Source organism: Ranitomeya imitator, chromosome 10, assembly GCF_032444005.1.
Source record: "Ranitomeya imitator isolate aRanImi1 chromosome 10, aRanImi1.pri, whole genome shotgun sequence".
NCBI classification, from domain to species: domain Eukaryota; kingdom Metazoa; phylum Chordata; class Amphibia; order Anura; family Dendrobatidae; genus Ranitomeya; species Ranitomeya imitator.
The window spans coordinates 63,899,549-63,921,738 of NC_091291.1; the positions used below are offsets into that span (position 1 = coordinate 63,899,549).

At 44.8% G+C, this 22,190-nt stretch overlaps 1 protein-coding gene across 4 annotated transcripts in view; it reads left to right on the forward strand.

The window, feature by feature from the left end:
- The window catches only part of RASIP1 (Ras interacting protein 1), a 764,894-nt gene that overhangs the window by 57,123 nt on the left and 685,581 nt on the right, over positions 1–22,190 (forward strand). For all 4 annotated transcript variants that reach the window (XM_069742476.1, XM_069742477.1, XM_069742479.1 and 1 more), the window contains exon 2: positions 8,222–8,373. In XM_069742476.1, the coding sequence (XP_069598577.1) occupies positions 8,240–8,373 (134 nt within the window). In that variant the 5' untranslated portion in view covers positions 8,222–8,239. The remainder of the gene's footprint in view (positions 1–8,221; positions 8,374–22,190) is intronic.

A 22,190-nucleotide genomic window follows, 5' to 3' on the forward strand; every position in this document is an offset into this window, starting at 1 on the left:
TGCCCAAACAGTGGTTTACCCCCACATATGGGGTATCAGAGTACTCAGGACAAATTGTGCAACAACGTTTGGGGTCCATTTTCACCTGTAACCCTTGATAAAATAAAACAAATTGGAGCTGAAGTAATTTTTTTGTGAAAAAAAGTTAAATGTTAATTTTTATTTAAACATTCCAAAAATTCCTGTGAAACACCTGAAGGGTTAATAAACTTCTTGAATGTGGTTTTGAGAACCTTGAGGGGTGCAGTTTTTAGAATGGTGTCACACTTGGGTATTTTATACTATATAAATCCCTCAAAATGACTTCAAATGAGATGTGGTCCCTAAAATAAAATGGTGTTGTAAAAATGAGAAATTGCTGGTCAACTTTTAACCCTTATAACTCCCTAACAAAAAAAAATTTGGTTCCAAAATTGTGCTGATGTAAAGTAGACATGTGGGAAATGTTACTTATCAAGTATTTTTGGAAAATTGCGAAATTTTCAAAATTTTCGCCAAATTTCCGTTTTTTTACAAATAAACGCAGGTAATATCAAAGAAATTTTACCACTATCATGAAGTACAATATGTCACGAGAAAACAATGTCAGAATCACCAGGATGCGTTGAAGCGTTCCAGAGTTATAACCTCATAAAGGGACAGTGGTCAGAATTGTAAAAATTGGTCTGGTCCATAACGTGCAAACCACCCTTGGGGGTAAAGGGGTTAAATTGGCACTAAGTGGATCTACGTCACAGTTCTGTTAGTTTGTCGTACATCTTCCAGCAACGTTCTGCCACTTACATTGTGTAGTGTAATACACTACGCCTGAGTTTTGTTGCAGTTCCCCCCCCCCCCCCAAAAAAAAAGGGAGATTTAAATTATCCACAAGTTTATATACACCTTCTACCTTGTTTTACAGTACCATATAACGGTTGTTATTTTGGTTAGATTTTTCCAAAAATGAGGAAGTCTGTTGGAAGAGGCCGTGGGCGGGCGTTGCCAGCTGGTACTGATAGTGGTAGTGGGAAAAGCAAAATAGCACCAAAAGCTCGAGGTGTTGAGCCAGCGTCATCGTCTGGCTACACAAGGCCTCGAAGGCTCCCTTATCTGGGAGTAGGAAAACAGCTTTTAAAGCCAGAGCAGCAGGAAAAGTTTTGGCTTTCCTTGCTGACTCAGCCTCTAGCTCTTTCGCCTCCTATTCAGAAGGTTCGAAATCTAAAAGCAAGTCGCTTCCTTGTGTCATTCACCCAAACCAAAAGTGAAGGATGCGGCAGGCGAAACTACAGTTTACTCCATGGAGCTCTTTACACATACCGTGCCTGGATTAGAGAAGGAAATTGTTAAAAGCCCATTACAAGATGAATCGGACATAGAGTGCACAGATGCACAGCCACAGGTAGTTTATTATGCTGTTCCATTGACTCAGATCACTACATTACCCACGCAGTGTACTGAGCCAGAATCTGACCCTGATGAGACTATGGTGCCCCGTCACGAACGCTATAGCACCTTACTCGGTGACACAGAGGAAGGTGCACATGAAATTGAAGAGGAGGTGATAGATGACCCAGTTGTTGACCCAGATTGGCAGCCATTGGGGGAAGAAGGTGCCGCTGCAAGTAGCTCAGAAGCGGAGGAGGATGATCCGCAGCAGCCATCTACATCGCAACAGCTTTCATCTGGCAGGCCCGTATCTGGCCAAAATGTTTGTCAAATCCAAAAACAGTTTTAGGACACTGTAGCCATATAGTGAAAGTAGCACAGCGTGCAATGCCTGAAAAGGTAATCCATAGTAGGAAGAGTGCAGTGTGGGCATTTTTTAACCAAGATCCGAATGATCAGTGCAAAGTTATCTGTAAGAAGTGCCCAAAGACCTTTAGAAGAGGGAAGAATCTCTTAAATTTAAATACAACATGCATGCTTAGACATTTATCCAGCATGCACTTGCAAGCCCCGACTAACTACCAAACGTCCAATACTTTTGGTGCACCTGCTCAGAATGAAGGTAGTCAGCAACGCTACATTTCTTCCCTCACAGTAAGCCCACCGGTTAGGACACCCACCAGCAGCAAATGTGGAGGTATCGTCGCAAGGCCAAAGAAGTCAGGGAATCACAAAGTTCTTAGTAGGAAACACTTTAGGTAGGCCAACATCAAGAATACATCACCAACCCTCTCTCAATCTGCCATGTCCACCACCACCCCCACTAGCTCCACCATATGCAGCTCTCCAGTCCAGCTAACCCTACAAGAGACTCTCGTTAGGAAAAGAAAGTACTCATCCTCTCATCTGCGTACACAGGGTTTGAATGCCCACATTGCTAATCTCGTTAGAGATGATGCCCTACCGGTTGGTTGAAAGCGAAGCTTTCAAAGCCCTGATGGCCTACGCAGTACCACGCTATGACCTACCGAGTCGACACTTCTTTGCGAGAAAAGCCATCCCAGCACTCCACCAACATGTCAAAGACCGCATTGTCCATGCACTGAGGCAATCAGTCAGTAGAAAGGTGCACCACACCACAGATGCATGGACCAGTAGGCATGGCCAGGGACGTTACGTGTCCATCACGGCGCACTGGGTTAATGTGGTGGATGCAGGGTCCACAGGGGACAGCCATAGTGGGAAAGTTCTGCCTAGCCCATGGTCTAGGAAACAGTTGGCTGTAGGCGTTCGCCACCCCTCCTCCTCCCCCAAAAGTGAAACCTCGTCCATAGAGCGCAGTCGCATGACCACTCCATCCGCAGCTGCACACGAGGTGCCCCATTATGGAACAGCTAGTGGTAAGCGTCAGCAGGCTGCGCTACAAATGAAGTGTTTGGGCGACAACAGACACACGGCGGACGTACTGGCCGAGTACTTGCAGCAAGTAACTCAGTCATGGCTGGGCAGTGTACATCTTGAGGCAGGCAAGGTAATCAGTGATAACGGAAGGAATTTTATGGCTGCCATAGCCCTTTCAGAACTGAAACACATTCTTTGCCTGGCTCACATCTTGAACCTGGTGGTGCAGTGCTTCCTGAAAAATTATCCGGAGTTACCAGCCCTGCTCTTGAAGGTGCGAAGACTTTGCTCGCACATCCGCCAGTCGCCCGTACACTCCAGCCGTATGCAGAACCATCAGCGATCGCTGAATCTTCCCCAGCACCACCTAATAATCGACGTTGCAACAAGGTGGAACTCCACACTGCACAGAGGCTGTGCGAACAGAGGCGTGCTGTCATTTATTTGTGGGAGGATACACATACACGGACAGGCAGTTGGATGGCAGACATGGAGTTGTCTGGTGTGCAGTGGTCGAAGCTCCAAGACCTCTGTCAAGTCCTTCAGTGTTTTGAGGAATGCACGCGGCTGGTAAGTGCAGACAACGCCATCATAAGCATGAGCATCCCACTAATGCGTCTGCTGATGCAAAGTTTGATGCACATCAAGGAGCAGGCGTCTGCAGCCGAAGAGGAGGGAAGCCTTGATGACAGTCAGCCAATGTCTGCTCAGGAAACTGCTGGACGAGGTAGTGGATGAAGAGGAGGAGGAGGAGGAGGATGGGGATGAATATGGGAGGATGCTTCTCAGGGGGCAATAGAAACTGGTGGCGTTGCAAGATCAGGTACAGGGTTTTTGCAGGCCACAAGTGATGTTGATTTGCAAGAAAGTGCTCCTCAACCCATCACAAGCAGTGTATTGACACCTGGAACATTGGCCCACATGGAAGAGTATGCCTTGCGTATCCTAAAAAGGGACCCCCGCATTATCAAAATGATGACCAATGACGATTACTGGTTAGCCTGCCTCCTGGATCCACGATACAAAGGAAAATTACATAATATAATGCCACATGAGAACCTTGAGCATATATTGGCTACCAAACAAGCAACTCTTGTAGACCGTTTGGTTCAGGCATTCCTAGCACACAGCGGCGGTGATGGTTCTCACACAAGCTGTAGGGGGCAACATGGCAGAGGTGTTAGAGGTGCACAAATCCGAAGTGGCGTTGGACAGAGGGGTTTTATGACCTGGTTGTGGAGTGATTTCGCAATGACCGCTGACACGACAGGTACTGCTGCATCGATTCAAAGTGACAGGAGACAGCATTTGTCCAGTATGGTTACCAACTATTTTAACTCCCTTATCGATGTTCTCCCTGATAGGTCATTCCCCTTTGATTACTGGACATCTAAAATAGACACCTGGCCTGAATTGGCAAAATATGCATTACAGGAGCTCGATGATCAGCGGCTAGTGTGCTATCAGAAAGAGTCTTCAGTGCTGATGGTTCAATACTGACCGAAAAAAGGACACGTCTGGCTACCCGAAATGTTGATGATCTAACCTTCATTAAAATGAACCAATCATGGATTTCAAATTATTTTGCTCCATCTTCCTCTGCTGACACGTAGCTTGCCTGAAAAATGTCTTGCTTTCGGCTTCCTGACTGCTCCAATTCCTCCATTTGCAGCTGCTGAATGTCTACCATAGGCCATTTTTATACCTCCCTAAATGGGGTGACTCCCCCCACAGGGCCGTGGTCACCACTTTGCGCAAGCACCCGTGCAAGTTCCATTTGCCTGGACAGGTGGGTGTGCCCACTCTTGGGCGACGGCACTGGCACAGGGTCCCTCATAGTACAATGAAGTGCCTCTGATGGTGGTGGTGCACAACCAACGTAAGACACACCATCGTAATATGAGGGGCCCTGTGCCAGTACCACCGCCCACGAGAGAGTGTTCCCCCCCAGCTCGAACAGTGCTCTACCACTTGCAAAACTTACCTCTCCCTGCTCCACCACTGTGTAGTCTGTGCTGTTTAATCCTTCAATGGCACTGCCAATACCAATTTGTTGAAATGATAGATGATAGTAAAAATATACAGGGGCCCTGGCCTCCATTTAGACCAGTTAATACTTTGCGCCAACTTCCACTGTCTACTACTCAGCAGAGGAGCCCACCCCTGTACCTAGCTATGCCACCAGTTTATTTATGAACATTTTTTTGGCTTACAGTTAGTTATTTTAGGCCTAGTAAGTCTGTCTGAGCCACTTATTACAGTTGTCCTCCACTGAACAAAGCAATGCCACCTGTGTACTCCTGTTACCAATTTTGAACTGCATTTAGCCTACTTTTTTATTTTAGGCCTACTCAGTCTGTCTGAGCCACTTATTACAGTTGTCCTCCACTGAACAAAGCTATGCCACCTGTGTACTCCTCTTACCAATTTAGAACTGCATTTAGCCTACTTACTTACTTGGGCCTAGTAACTGTGTGAGCCTCTCATAACAGTTGTCCTCCGCTGAACAAAGCAATACCGCCAGTTTAGTCCTGTTAGCAATTTTGAACTGCATTTAGCCTACTTTCTTATTTGGGCATATATCTGTGTTTCCTCCTCATCCTGCCCATTGCCCAGCCACTGCTAGATGAGTCTGCTGGTACATTGACCCAGACCACTACATTCCCCTTGCACTCTACACAGCCAGAATCTGAACCTGCTGAATGTCAGGTTCCCCTTCCCCCATACTATACCACCTTACACGGGGACAAAGGGGAAGGTGCAGATGAAAGTGCAGGTTCCTTCATCAGGTGGGGGGGGCATACTCGTTGGCACTGGCACAGAGCCCCTCATAGAAAGCAAAAGTGTCTCTGGCAGAGGGAGGCGCCGCCCGCCGTCAAACACACTGCCGTACTATGAGGGGCCCTGTGCCTGTGCAAATTAGTGGGCCCCCCTGCTTGCTCAGGATCACAGCACTTGCAAAGTTGAAATACTTACCTCTCCCTGCTCCACCGTCATGACGTATTCCGCGTTTCCTGGGCCCACGAAAATCTTGAGCCAGCCCTACCCCCCCACAACTTTAGCCAAATGACCCCCAGTTTTCAATGCCTAACTATTATTATAAAGTAAATTAAGATTGACAAGCTTAAGTAATAAGAATTGATGTTTTGGGCATTAAAATGGGCACTGTAGGTGTTTTCCTGTCCTCCACTCACTGCCGAATTTGATTCCCCATTGACTTGCATTGGGTTTCGGGTTTCAGTTGGCCCCCGACTTTTTGCAATAATCGATCCTAAAAAAGTAAAAGTCGCTCAACTCTAGTGCTCACATAAAACCAGTCCATGTATACTGCTTTCTTTAACCTTCCCAACACTTAGTGTGCTGGAGGAAAAATATCCTGGTTTCATACCACTGACGCCAACATGCGCAATGACATATACCTCCCCTCGCACACTGTGCCAGTAACCCTATCACAAAATAAATATATATATATGTATGTAAAATATATATATATATATATATATATATATATATATATGTGTGTGTGTGTGTGTATATACAGTACAGACCAAAAGTTTAGACACACCTTCTCATTTAAAGATTTTTCTGTATTTTCAGGACTATGAAAATTGTACATTCACACTGAAGGCATCAAAACTATGAATTAACACATGTGGAATTATATACTTAACAAAAAAGTGTGAAACAACTGAAAATATGTCTTATATTCTAGATTCTTCAAAATAGCCACCTTTTGCTTTGATGACTGCTTTGCACACTCTTGGCATTCTCTTGATGAGCTTCAAGAGGTAGTCAGCGGAAATGGTTTTCACTTCACAGGTGTGCCCTGTCAGGTTTAATAAGGGGGATTTTTTGCCTTATAAGTGGGGTTGGGACCATCAGTTGTGTTGAGCATAAGTCTGGTGGATACACAGCTGATAGTCCTACTGAATAGACTGTTAGAATTTGTATTATGGCAAGAAAAAAGCAGCTAAGAAAAACGAGTGGGCATCATTACTTTAAGAAATGAAGGTCAGTCAGTCTGAAAAATTGAGAAAACTTTGAAAGTGTCCCCGAGTGCAGTTGCAAAAACCATCAAGTGCTACAAAGAAACTGACTCACATGAGGACCGCCCCAGGAAAGGAAGACCAAGAGTCACCCCTGCTTCTGAGGATAAGTTTATCCGAGTCACCAGCCTCAGAAATTGCAGGTTAACAGCAGCTCAGATTAGAGACCATGTCAATGCCACACAGAGTTCTAGCAGCAGACACATCTCTACAACAACTGTTAAGAGGAGACTTTGTGCAGCAGGTCTTCATGGTAAAATAGCTGCTAGGAAACCACTGCTAAGGACAGGCACCAACAGAAGAGACTTGTTTTGGCTATAGAACACAAGGAATGGACATTAGACAAGTGGAAATCTGTGCTTTTGTCTGATGAGTCCAAATTTGAGATCTTTGGTTCCAACCACCGTGCCTTTGCGCGACGCAGAAAAGGTGAACGGATGAACTCTACATGCCTGGTTCCCACCGTGAAGCAACAAACAGGACAATGACCCCAAACACACCTCCAGGCTGTGTAAGGGCTATTTGACCAAGAAGAAGAGTGATGGGGTGCTATGCCAGAAGACTTGGCCTCCACAGTCACCAGACCTGAACCCAATCGAGACTGTTTGGGGTGAGCTGGACCGCAGAGTGAAGGCAAAAGGGCCAACAATGATATGCATCTCTGGGAACTCCTTCAAGATTGTTGGAAGACCATTTCTAGTGGCTACCTCTTGAAGCCAAGAGTGTGCAAAGCAGTCATCAAAGCAAAAGGTGGCTACTTTGAAGAACCTAGAATATAAGACATATTTTCAGTTGTTTCACACTTTTTTTTAAGTATATAATTCCACATGTGTCAATTCATAGTTTTGATGCCTTCAGTTTGAATTTACAATTTCATAGTCATGAAAATACAGACAAATCTTTAAATGAGAAGGGGTGTCCAAACACTTTTGATCTGTACTGTGTATATGTGGGTGTGTGGACATCTTTTCGTCTATTTATCTATCGATCTACAGTATCTAGCTATCTGAACAGAAACAGAATTGAGTGTCAGTTTTTAAGAGAGAAGCATATCCGGCTGCAGTAGTATAGCTAGGCTTAAATTCTTCCTGCCTGTTGTTTGAGCAGCATGAATCAAATGACAAGTTCCCTTTAAACATGTGGCTCAGATACAGTGGGCCTAATACATAAAATCCTTTTAAATATTTTGGTGCTTCTTGATTTGTTGACCTTAGAGAGTGCAATATGTAGCAGCTTGTGTTATAATTGTGCAATAGGTATAAAGCAATTCAATTTATCGTTTGTCTCCAGCAATGCAACATGTACATTCATCTTAATTTAATTGGCGCATTTAAGAAGTTACGTGACCAGCAATTTCAATGTTGAACTGCAAACAGATATATGGGAAACTTTTTTTTTTTTCTCTGCAGTTCTGAAAAGGTTGTACAATGTATCACGAAGAGAAGAAGGAAGGAAGTCCTAGATTCGGGAAGCTTCACTTTCCTGTGGGCCTCTGGATTAATTCTCCAAAGAAGCACTTTGCAAAGCTAGGCCAACGGTGGCCTAGTGTTGGCTCCATCAAGTAAGAATCCACATCATTTCCTCCTATATATGTTGTACACTTTTGTTATTATAAGAAATGATATTATAGTATTAGGCTAGCTTCATATTGCGTTAGTGCAACCCGTTTAGCGCTAGCGCTAGCGGGTTGCGCTAACGCAATGTTTTTAATGGGGCCGCGTCCCGGGGTCACGGTAACGTCCCCGCTCTCGCAGATCCCCGATCTGCGAGAGCGGGGAACGGAAAGCGGGCGCGCCTCGGACGCTGCAAGCAGCGTCCGCGGCGCGCCAGGAAACACCTGCGCGTCGCATAGCGCGTGCCGAACATAGCACGCGCTAGTGCTGCGCGTTCCCATTGCTGTGAATGGGCGCGCTAACGGACGTGTTGCACGGCGTTAATTTCGCCGTGCAACGCTGTCCGTTAGCGCTTTCCCATTAACGCAATATGAACCCAGCCTAATTATATAAGCGTCTGTACATAGTAGAGATTTTCTAAAAGTTAGAAGATTACAACATTATTTATGAACAGGGTAATTCCCATCTAGCTCAGTCTCTTCTACAACTAAATTCATAGTAACATAGTAACATAGTAACATAGTTAGTAAGGCCGAAAAAAGACATTTGTCCATCCAGTTCAGCCTATATTCCATCATAATAAATACCCAGATCTACGTCCTTCTACAGAACCTAATAATTGTATGATACAATATTGTTCTGCTCCAGGAAGACATCCAGGCCTCTCTTGAACCCCTCGACTGAGTTCGCCATCACCACCTCCTCAGGCAAGCAATTCCAGATTCTCACTGCCCTAACAGTAAAGAATCCTCTTCTATGTTGGTGGAAAAACCTTCTCTCCTCCAGACGCAAAGAATGCCCCCTTGTGCCAGTCACCTTCCTTGGTATAAACAGATCCTCAGCGAGATATTTGTATTGTCCCCTTATATACTTATACATGGTTATTAGATCGCCCCTCAGTCGTCTTTTTTCTAGACTAAATAATCCTAATTTCGCTAATCTATCTGGGTATTGTAGTTCTCCCATCCCCTTTATTAATTTTGTTGCCCTCCTTTGTACTCTCTCTAGTTCCATTATATCCTTCCTGAGCACCGGTGCCCAAAACTGGACACAGTACTCCATGTGCGGTCTAACTAGGGATTTGTACAGAGGCAGTATAATGCTCTCATCATGTGTATCCAGACCTCTTTTAATGCACCCCATGATCCTGTTTGCCTTGGCAGCTGCTGCCTGGCACTGGCTGCTCCAGGTAAGTTTATCATTAACTAGGATCCCCAAGTCCTTCTCCCTGTCAGATTTACCCAGTGGTTTCCCGTTCAGTGTGTAATGGTGATATTGATTCCCTCTTCCCATGTGTATAACCTTACATTTATCATTGTTAAACCTCATCTGCCACCTTTCAGCCCAAGTTTCCAACTTATCCAGATCCATCTGTAGCAGAATACTATCTTCTCTTGTATTAACTGCTTTACATAGTTTTGTATCATCTGCAAATATCGATATTTTACTGTGTAAACCTTCTACCAGATCATTAATGAATATGTTGAAGAGAACAGGTCCCAATACTGACCCCTGCGGTACCCCACTGGTCACAGCGACCCAGTTAGAGACTATACCATTTATAACCACCCTCTGCTTTCTATCACTAAGCCAGTTACTAACCCATTTACACACATTTTCCCCCAGACCAAGCATTCTCATTTTGTGTACCAACCTCTTGTGCGGCACGGTATCAAACGCTTTGGAAAAATCGAGATATACCACGTCCAATGACTCACCGTGGTCCAGTCTATAGCTTACCTCTTCATAAAAACTGAAGAGGTAAGCTATAGACTGGACCACGGTGAGTCATTGGACGTGGTATATCTCGATTTTTCCAAAGCGTTTGATACCGTGCCGCACAAGAGGTTGGTACACAAAATGAGAATGCTTGGTCTGGGGGAAAATGTGTGTAAATGGGTTAGTAACTGGCTTAGTGATAGAAAGCATACTATGTTTTCTCTTTACAAAGATAGTAAAAAAGAATCACCACTGTAGATTTACTAATAAGTCATAATTAGATAGTGAGTTGTTAGTTCTGGCACCAAGAGCATGATACTTGTAAACTGTTCTTGGATCCTCTTTCAGACAATATTGCCATACATTTCCAGCTGCCTACAGTCAAGTTATCACATTTAATAATTTTCATATTGCCAATATCATAATTCAAGTATGATGTGGTATATATACATCTTAAAAGAGATCTGCAACACTTTTTCTTTTTAATGGCTTTAATAAATCTCCCTTGTAGACATTTTCATGAAATGTTCATGATAAATTCTACTTTTTTAGTAGAAAACATCAAAATCAAAAACCTAATATTTAATTTTTGTTGTATAGTCAAATTACAATTACGGTAGTGGTTATTTTTTAAGGTTGATACTTTGTAACATTGTGATTGCTAGATCCCACCACCTTCCCTCCATCCCAGAAGTGTAGCTAGAGTTTTGGTTCACGGGGGGCGAAACCTTTCTTGATTACAACTGGATGATGCACCCTAATAGTGAAGGAGAACGTCAGCAGATGGCCGTGCTGTTGCTGAACATAATCTCTATATAAAGATCAATATTGATATTATCGCCATATGGTCAGTGGTAAATACCAGTTCTACAGAACGTATAAGAGATTACAGCGAATTTACAGATAATGACTTACCGCTGACGTTCTATTGTGTGGTTCTCTGTGCCCTCTAAATTCTAAAGCAACCCTCTAGAATACAATAATGCCAGGTGCAAGTGCCCTAGAAAAACAGTGCCCACATTTTGTCCCCTAAAATGTAATATTGCCCTGTGTGTGCCCCTTTGACAGTCACAGTAACCTGAGTTCCCCTAAAACAGTAAGTGCCCACTTTACATTTAATAATGTCCCGAGTTTCACCCCTGTACAGCTCACCTATACACAGTATGATGCTCTCTTATACACAGTATAATGCCCCCTCATTGTATATATACTGACCCCTTAATATCCCCCAAACTGTTTAATGGCTCCAACATTGTATGATGGCCCTGTCATTGTAATCTCCACACTGTATGGTGCCCCCCTAATAGCCTCCATATAGCATAATACACCAGATAGTCCTCAATATACAGTAGTATAATGCACTCCCCATAGGTCTCCATATAGCATAATGTACTCCCCATAGGACTCCACAGAGTATTATGGACTCCGCATAGGCAGAGTCTACATTGTATAATGCACTCCCCATAGGCAGACTCTATATATAGTATAATGCACTCCACATAGGTCTACATCTAGTATACTGCACTCCTCATAGGCAGACTCTATAGTATAATGTACCCCCCCAGTCAAACTCTATAGTATAAAGCACTCCCCTTAGGCAGACTGTATAGTATAATGCACCCCCATAGGCAGACTCTATAGAGTAATGCAAACCCTAAAAGAATGCACCTCCATAGGCAGCCTCTATCGTATAATGCAGCCCCTAATATAATGTACCGCCAAAGGCAGCCTCTATAGTATAATGTGGCCCCTAATATAATGCACACCCATAGGCATCCTCTATAGTATAATGCAGCCCCTAATATAATGCACCCTACAGGCAGCCTCTATAGTATAATGCAGCCCCATAGGCCTCCATATAGTATAATGCACCCCCATAGGCAGCCTCTATAGTGTAATGCAGCCCCATAGGCAGACTCTATAGTGTAATGCACCCCCATAAGCAGCCTTTATAGTATAATGCACCCCCCTAAAGCATACTCTACAGTGTAATGTATCCCCATAGGCAGCCTCTATAGTGTAATGTACCCCCATAGGATACCTCTATAGTGTAATGCACCCACATAGGCAGCCTCTATAGTGTAATGCACCCCCATAGGCAGCCTCTATAGTGTAATGCACCCCCATAGGCAGCCTCTATAGTGTAATGCACCCCCATAGGCAGACTCTATAGTGTAATGCACCCACATAGGCAGCCTCTATAGTGTAATGCACCCACATAGGCAGCCTCTATAGTGTAATGCACCCCCATAGGCAGCCTCTATAGTGTAATGCAGTCTCATAGGCAGCTGCTATAGTGTAATGGAGCTCTATAGCCAGCCACTATAGTGTTATGCACCCCCATTTGCAGCCACTATAGAGTAATGCACCCCCATAGGCAGCCTTTATAGTGTAATGCAGCCTCGTAGGCAGCCAATATAGTGTTATTCACCCTCATAGGCAGCCTCTATAGTGTAATGCACCCCCATAAGCAGCCGTTATAGTGTAATGCACCCCCCTAATGCAGACTCTATAGTGCAATGCACCCCCATAGGCAGCCTCTATAGTGTAATGCAGTCTCATTGGCAGCCGCTATAGTGTAATGGAGCCCTATAGGCAGCCTCTATAGTGTTACGCACCCCCATAGGCAGCCGCTATAGTGTAATGCACCCCATAGGCAGCCGCTATAGTGTAATGCAGCCTCATAGGCAGCCAATATAGTTTAATGCACCCCCATAGGCAGCCTCAATAGTGTAATGTTACCCCCATAGGAAGTCGCTATATTGTAATGCACCCCCATAGGCAGTCTTTATAGTGTAATGCACCCCCATAGGAAGCCTCTATAGTGTAATGCATCCCCATAGGCAGCCTCTATAGTGTAATGCAGCCTCATAGGCAGCCTCTATAGTGTATTGAACCCCTATAGGCAGCCTCATAAAAAAAAAACTCACCTCTCTTCCTCCTGGTTCCTCAGCTGCATCGAGCTCCCGCTCATCTCCGGACCGCATGCGACAAGTAGTGACTTTAGTCGTTGAGAGGGGGATGATGGGAGAGGGAGCGTAATGCTCCTTCTGTCATCAATGCGATCAGCTGTATCTGGTAGATGCTGATACAGTTGAACTTGCGATGATGGCCGGGGGGGTCCAATGCTCGGTCCATAGTGGCTGGGTGGCAGTGCAGGGAGATCGATCCTTCCTGCTCTGCCGCAGAATGTAACTGCATCGATGCGATGTTCACTACGACACAGTTACAGTAGCATAGCTCTCGGTGGGCCCTCTCAGAGCGCGGGGCTCGGTGCGACTGCCCTTTCTGCCCCCCAGTAGATACGCTACTGCTTCATCCTGTAACATAGTCATATAGTAGGTAATGAAATGAAAGAATGGAATGACAGGAAATTGGAGGGGTATCATCGTGCTGTATCATTTCCGCAAGACTTTAAAACTGGGAACACCAGAGAAGGCAAAAGAGAGTTTCTGGCAAGTAATAATTGTCAAGCACACCTAATATTGACTACAGAATTTAGTTGAAGTAGTTTTTATTTTAAATAATTTCCTTTGAGCATAATAAATAAATGAATTTTTAAGGTTTATATTAATCAAGCCTTAAAGAGAAATAATGATTTGCAATTATAAAAGTAAAACAAGTAAAAGTAAGGAAAAAAGTAATATATTTTATTTAGTATTGTGTCTTTGCTAAGTTGATGTCAAGGTGTCCTTGACTATTTGGCTGTTTCAGTTAAAATGTCTTTGTTTTCCATCTGGTCCTCTATAAACACAAATGTGTTTAAATATGGTTTCATAGCATAATAAACTGCAACTCCAGGTGCAGAGATAATAAAATGACACAGGTCAGAGAGAACCTCTAATGAATTTTCTAAGCAAATGGCTAAGTTTAGAAGTATTTGTAGCGGGATATAATCCAAAAAATAGTATATATGAAGCAATTGGACTAAAATTTAACTTTTAATTAAATATGCTAAAAAAGACAAACAAACGTGATAACATGACCAAGTGTAGTACAAACAAGGGAACATAAAAGAGGAACAGCGTTCACTCTTGTAGACACAAAAGGGTACAAGGGAATAACTAACACACTCGTACCGGTCCGTTAAACCTCCTAGACCCAGCACGTCTGTTAGTAGTTACTCACAGAGGGATACGTCAGTATATGATTAAGTGCTGACAAAAGCGAGAGTGGCATAATGTACTGAGAATTAAATGTATACGCTATATCTATTAGAGATGCATAGGGTCATATATTCATAATTACCCTGCTTGTACATATACACTCAGAATACCCTCTTCAACCGCATAATCAGTCTTTTAACTTTCCCAAACTGACAACGTATCCATAACTCAAAGAGTGAACATATATATAAATTCAGCAGCATAGAGGCCGTACGAACACCGTCATAATGGAGCCCATCAAATCACATACACATGTGCCAGGAAAATATAAACTCCCTTTTATAAACAGGGTTTCCACGTGTACTTGAATAATATTATGTTCCAATCAAGATTGACAGGTGTGAACTATCTTAACCATAAATGCTTAAATGCCTAGTGGCACATATAGCATGGTACAATCTCACCCATATGTCTTTATGTGAGAAATGTTTCCGGCCTCATTCAGATCAGATAGCGTCTCCCGACGCGTTTCGTCCTAACCAGGACTCATCAGGGGAATGACAGGGATACCTGCGAGGCTGCATTACCTGGCGCCCGCTGTGTCTCCCTTGTGTACATGCCGACCGGACCGCTAAACGCCGCTCATCATTCTCGGCGTGCACCGCACTTCCGGTCCTTGTGTCCTCAGTTCCGGTTTCTCCCATACTGGAATTGCACATGCGCACGGCGTGGAACGCATACAAACCACGACGTGGAACGCAAACAATTTCTCGCTGTAAGGACTAACCCTACAGACATCACGGAACATTTACAAAATGTGAGGACTCGTGTAGGGGCAATATCCCCAAAGAAAAGTAATCTAGGAGAAGTATTGCCTGAAAGGCTGCTTTACCGTGCAGATACATATACTTGCATAATAGCAAAGCAATCATGCCCAGGCGGAGGCCACCTGAATTGTACTTCCAAGGTACTGCTCCGTCTATCCATCGGTTATGATCCGGATTTTACTCCGGTTTCATATCACACCAACCATAAAGTAGTGGGACTTGAGGTCAAAGAGAAAAAAAGAAAAAACAGTCATGAATTAGGCATAGGCTAGCAGAAGGGAACTAAAGAAAAAATATGAGGAGTACTATTTTAAAAAGCAAGCATTGTTTCGACATACGGGACACCACAGAACCCTCAAAAGCCTATATACCCTATAGGTAAACTACACTACCTGGCCCCTACCTACGTGGAGGTTGGCACCCTTAAAACCTGCGCAGATGGCGCCCCCACTCAACGAAGGCTATCCCTAGCTATCTATCCCTACGCGTCCCTACTATAAAGAGATGAGGAAGAGATGTGTAAGGTGAATATGCATGTTGCAACCTGTCCCAGTTATTGGTATTTGTGTTATAGTATTGATTGGAGCATAATATTATTCAAGTACACGTGGAAGCCCTGTTCATAAAAGGGAGTTTATATTTTCCTGGCACATGTGTATGTGATTTGATGGGCTCCATTATGACGGTGTTCGTACGGCCTCTATGCTGCTGAATTTATATATATGTTCACTCTTTGAGTTATGGATACGTTGTCAGTTTGGGAAAGTTAAAAGACTGATTATGCGGTTGAAGAGGGTATTCTGAGTGTATATGTACAAGCAGGGTAATTATGAATATATGACCCTATGCATCTCTAATAGATATAGCGTATACATTTAATTCTCAGTACATTATACCACTCTCGCTTTTGTCAGCACTTAATCATATACTGACGTATCCCTCTGTGAGTAACTACTAACAGACGTGCTGGGTCTAGGAGGTTTAACGGACCGGTACGAGTGTGTTAGTTATTCCCTTGTACCCTTTTGTGTCTACAAGAGTGAACGCTGTTCCTCTTTTATGTTCCCTTGTTTGTACTACACTTGGTGATGTTATCACGTTTGTTTGTCTTTTTTAGCATATTTAATTAAAAGTTAAATTTTAGTCCAATTGCTTCATATATAAGTTTAGAAGTATTTTCAGATTTTATCCCTTCAAATCTTTCCATGCACATTAGGGAAGTTGCTTGCTTCATATTAAGGGAAAGCTTGATGACAATTAATATAGGTCCTATGGGACTTAAAGGGGTTGTCCACTACTTTCAATTAACCCCCCACTGTATCCCCCCGAGGCCCCTAATGAATTGTGTAAATACCTTCCGTTGCCGTTTGCGCCTGTGAGCGGCGCTATGCTGGCGGCTGCGTCCGGGTCACATGACCCCCAGGCTGCAGCCGCTGCTAATTTCCGCCGACGTCACGTCAATTTCCAGACTCTGGAAATTGACGTGACGTCATGGGCAGGCATGACCAGTCACCAAAGACAGCGGTCACTCATCAAGAGTGACTGGGCTGTGGGTGACGCTGGGGCTGCAGGGCTGTGCTGCAGGCGGGGCTAGGCAGGGATGTGAACGCTGTGCAGGGATGGGCGGGCGCTGGGGAGTCTGCGGAATGTGCTGGCGCAGGGATGTGCCATGGTGCTGCGCCGGGATGTGCCGCTTTGCAGCGCCGGGGTGTCCCGTGGTGGTGCGCCGGGATGTGCCGTGGTGCTGCGCCAGGATGTACTGGTGCTGGGATGTACTGGTGCTGGGATGTGCTGCTGCTGGCGCCGGGATGTGCCATGGGGCTGCGCCGGGATGTGCCATAGTGCAGTGCCGGGATGTGCCGGTGCTGGCACCGGGATGTGCCATGGGGCTGCGCCAGGATGTGCGGTGCTGGCACCGGGATGTGCTGGTGCAGGCGCTGGGATGTGCCGTGGGGCTGCACCGGGATGTGCCGTGGGGCTGCGATGAGTGGTGCGATGGGTCCGCTGGCCGTGCTGGGGTTTGCGGCGGGCGGGCGTCATTGCTGTGTGTGTCTGTGTGCAGGCATCGTCCAATGGGACTACAAGTCCCATTGGGCTCTGCCTGCTACAGTGACAGTAAGTGACACATTAGCCAATGATGGGACAGTAGTAGTCCCATCATCCGGCTAATGTGTTGAAGGTAAAAAAAAAAAAACATATACACATATACAGTACAGACGTACAGACATACAACATACACCATGCGACATGCAACATGTGACAACATGCGACATGCAACATGTGACAACATGCGGCATGCGACATGTGATGACATGCGACTTGTGACAACGTGCGACATGTGACAACGTGCGACATGTGACGACATGCGATGACATGCGACATATGAAATGCACCATGTGACAACATGCACCATGCAACGACATGCACATGCGACATGCACCATGCGACGAGATGCACAGGCAACATGCACCATGCGACATGCACCATGTGACGACATGCACCATGTGATGACATGCAACATGCACCATGTGACATGCGCCATGCGGCGACATGCACCATGCGACAACATGCACCATGTGACAACATGCACATGCGACATGCACCATGTGACGACATGCACCATGCGACGAGATGCACAGGCAACATGCACCATGCGACATGCACCATGTGACGACATGCACCATGTGATGACATGCAACATGCACCATGTGACATGCGCCATGCGGCGACATGCACCATGCGACAACATGCACCATGTGACAACATGCACATGCGACATGCACCATGTGACGACATGCACCATACGACGACATGCACATGCAACATGCACCATGTGACGACATGCACTATGCGACAGCATGCACCATGTGACGACATGCACTATGCGACATGCACCATGTGACGACGTGCACATGCGACATGCACCATGCGATGACATGCACATGCGACATGCACCATGCGACGACATTCACATGCGACATGCGCTGACATGCACCATGTGACGACATGCACACGTGACATGCACCATGCGACGACATGCGCCATGCACCATGTGACGACATGCACCATGCAACATGCACCATGTGACAACATGCGCCATGCACCATGTGATGACATGCACATGCGACATGCACCATGTGATGACATGCATCATGCGACAACATGCACATGCGACATGCACCATGCAACGACATGCACCATGCAACGACATGCACCATGCAACGACATGCACCATGCGGCGACATGCGACATGCAACATGCGACATACAGTACATACATACAGTACATACATACAGCATACATATAGACATACAGTACATATAACAGATTACATACTCACCATCATTTGTCACTTTGATCCCCGAAGCCAGTGTCACCTGTAAAAAATTTTAAAATAATGAACAAAAAATATACTCCCTGATCCGCAGATATCCAATTAAAACAAGTGTCCCATGATGATCTCCCGTGTAGAGCAGCAGCATCATCTGATGTGACCGCTCTCCAGGGGCTCCAGGAATACAATGATGGAAGGTGTCCTTCCATAATGTATTCCCCACAATGTATTCCTATGCCCCTGTGAGAAAATAGTCCCTAGTCTCACTTATGGCATTGCTGGGTGAGAAATTTTCCCTCACAGCAATTGCCATAAAGTGACACTTTGTCCTAAAGTAACCTCTCAGTGATGCACTGCAGGAGCCATTGTCTCCTGTCAGTGTGTCACTGAGGGGCCTATAGAGCAGTGACATCACCCAATGTCACTGTTCTATATGGGAGATCATTGTGGGATACTCGTTATTAATTGGACTACGGTGGACAGGTGGTATACGGTTTATTATTTTACTTTTTTTGCAGGCGCTGAAGTATGGTAAGTATGGGTAAATGAAGAACTTTTTTCTGGCTGTGTCTATTTTTTTTAACTCTTTCACTACTATAGGATTAATAATGGCGTCATATTGGCGCCTCTCCATTATTAACCCGGCTTAATGTCACCTTACAATAACAAGGTGACATTAACCCCTTATTACCCCATATCCCACCGCTACACGGGAGTGGGAAGAGAGGGGCTAAGTGCCGGAATTGGCGCATCTCACAGATGCGCCATTTTTGGGGCGGCTGCGGACTGGTATTTGTACTTGGGGGGGGGGGGGCAATATCCATGGCCCCTTTCTAGGCTATGAATATCAGCCCGCAGCTGTCTGCGTAGCCTTTCTGGCTATAAAATATAGGGGGACCCCACATCATTTTTTTGGGGGGTTCCCCTATTTTAATAGCCAGTAAAGACAGCTGCGGTCTGATATTCATAGCCTAGGAGGGGCCATGGGTATTACCACCTTCCCAGGCTACAAATATTGGCCCCCGGCCGTCTGCTTTCCCCCTCTGGTGCAGAAAATTGTGCGGGAGCCCACGCCATTTTTTTCTTTTCTTTTTAACTGAAACATATTTTCATTATCCCCTTTCTGCCAGCTGACGGAATAGCAGACGTGGCAGTATCCCCCGCTTTGAGGTGGGCTTCGGCGGTGAGCCCACTTTAAAGCCGCAACATGTCAGCTGTTTTCAGTACAAAATTTTTTTTACATGATCTCTAAACTGCATAGCGAGAAAAAAAATCAAAAGCCAAAATTATGTGTTTTTGGTCGCCGCAACATTGCATTAAAATGCAATAACGGCGATCAAAAGAACGTATCTGCATAAAAGTGGTATCACTAAAAACGTCAGCTCGGCACGCAAAAAATTAGCCCTCACCCGACCCGAAATCTCAGAAAATATAGACGCTATGGTTATCGGAAAATGGCGCAATTATTTTATTTATTTTTGGCAAAGTTTGGATTTTTTTTTCACCACTTAGATAAAAAAAATAACCTTGACGTATTTGGTGTCTATGAACTCGTAATGACATGGAAAATCATAATGGTAGGTCAGTTTAATGCTGTGTGCACACGTTGCAGATTTGGGTGCAGAATTTTCTGCACAAAATCTGCATCTCCTTGCAGAAAACGCAGCTGCGTTTTTTATGCATTTTTTCACTTTTTTCATGTTTTTTGCGCGGTTTTGATGTGGGTTTTTTGTGCAGTTTTGATGCAGCTCTTGGTGCGGTTTTTGGAGCATTTTTTGCGCGGTTTTGATGCAGTTTTTGGTGCAGTTTTGATGTGTTTTGGTGCAGTTTTCATGCAGTTTTTGGTGCATTTTTTGCACGGTTTTGATGCATTTTTAAATTTTTCTTTGGTGCGGTTTTTGTGCGTTTTTGTGTGCGTTTTTGAAAGCTAAATAAAGATGTATTATTGAAGAAAAAAAAAGATTTGTGATGTCATTATTGTCCAACCTCCTCTTTTACATTTGTCCAACCCACACTCAATTACACACAGATAGATGATAGATGAAATGGATAGACAGATCTACATATAGATAGATCTATAGATGCATACATCTATCTATTCATGTATCTATCTATAGATATATCTGGATAGATATATCTATTGATAGATGTATGGCTAGTGTAGGGTGTGTGTCCACTGTCTGGATTACATCCAAATTAGCTGCAGATTGGATGTTGCGTACTTGTAGTCCCATCGGATGATGCCTGCACACACACCCCCCCCACACACACCCGAACAGTCCCGCCCAACACCGCACACATCCGAAGAGTCCCGCACAGCCTCGCACACATCCGAACAATCCCACACACACCCGAACAGCCAGGCACACACCCGCACAGCCTCGCACACATCTGAACAGTCCCGCACACATCTGAACAGTCCCGCACACATCTGAACAGTCCCGCACACATCCGAACAGTCCTGCACACATCTGAACAGTCCCGCACACATCTGAACAGTCCCGCACACATCCGAACAGTCCCGCACACATCTGAACAGTCCCGCACACATCCGAACAGTCCCGCACACATCCGAACAGTCCCGCACACATCCGAACAGCCCGCAGACCCCGCACACACCTGAACAGTCATGCACAGCGCCACACACATCCAAACAGCCCGCAGACCCCAACCCGCTCACACCTCAACAGTCCCGCACACACCCGAACAGCCCACAGACCCCACCCGCACACACATACACGCACACACTTCCCTCCTCCCGAACTTCAGCGTTTCTCGGACCCACATCCGCAGCAGAACTGCAGATCTTTTTTACATCTGCGGTTTTGCTGCAGATGTGCCCGACTCAATGAATGTCTAAGGGTGCAGAACCGCTGCAGTTCGCCACAAAAGAAGTGACATGCTGCGGAAAAAAAAAGCTGTGTTTCGGTGCGTCTTTTTCCGCAGCATGTGCACAACAAGTCTGCGGCTCCCATAAACTCACATTGGTTGTGCACTACACTGTGGATTTGATGCAACTCCATACAGCAAAAAACCCTGCGATTCTGCAATCAAATCTGCAACGTGTGCACACAGCCTTAGCATTTAGTGAACCTAGCAAAAAGCCAAGGAAAAAACAAGTGTGGGATTGCACTTTTTTTGCAATTTCATCGCACTTTGAATTTTTTTTCACATTTTCTGTTACACGACATGGTAAAACCAATGGTGTCATTCAAAAGTAGAACTTGTCCTGCAAAAGACAATCCCTCGCATGGCCATATTGATGGAAAAATTATGACTCTGGAAAGAAGGGGAGCGATAAACGAAAAAAGCTCCAGGGGTGAAAGGGTTTAGAAACATGGATATGGACATATCTATGTAAATAGACATAGATAGATACATATCTATCTATCTATCTATCTATCTATCTATCTATCTATCTATCTATCTATCTATCTATCTATCTATCCCATATCTACCTATCCCATATCTATCTATCTATCTATCTATCTATCTATCTATCTATCTATCTATCTATCTCATATCTACCTATCCCATATCTATCTATCTATCTAATATCTATCTATCTATCCATCCATCTATCTGTGTGTAATGGAGTGTGGGTTGGAAAAATGTAAAAGAGGAGGTTGGACAGAAATGACATCACAAATCTTTTTGAAGATAGAGGAGAGAGAGGAGGGAGGGGTTTTGGTGTGTTTTGGAGTGGGTGTGGTAAGTTCGGGCTTCGTGGCCAGTGCAATGTATCATGGAACTTGTAGTATTAGAGCACAATAACTCAG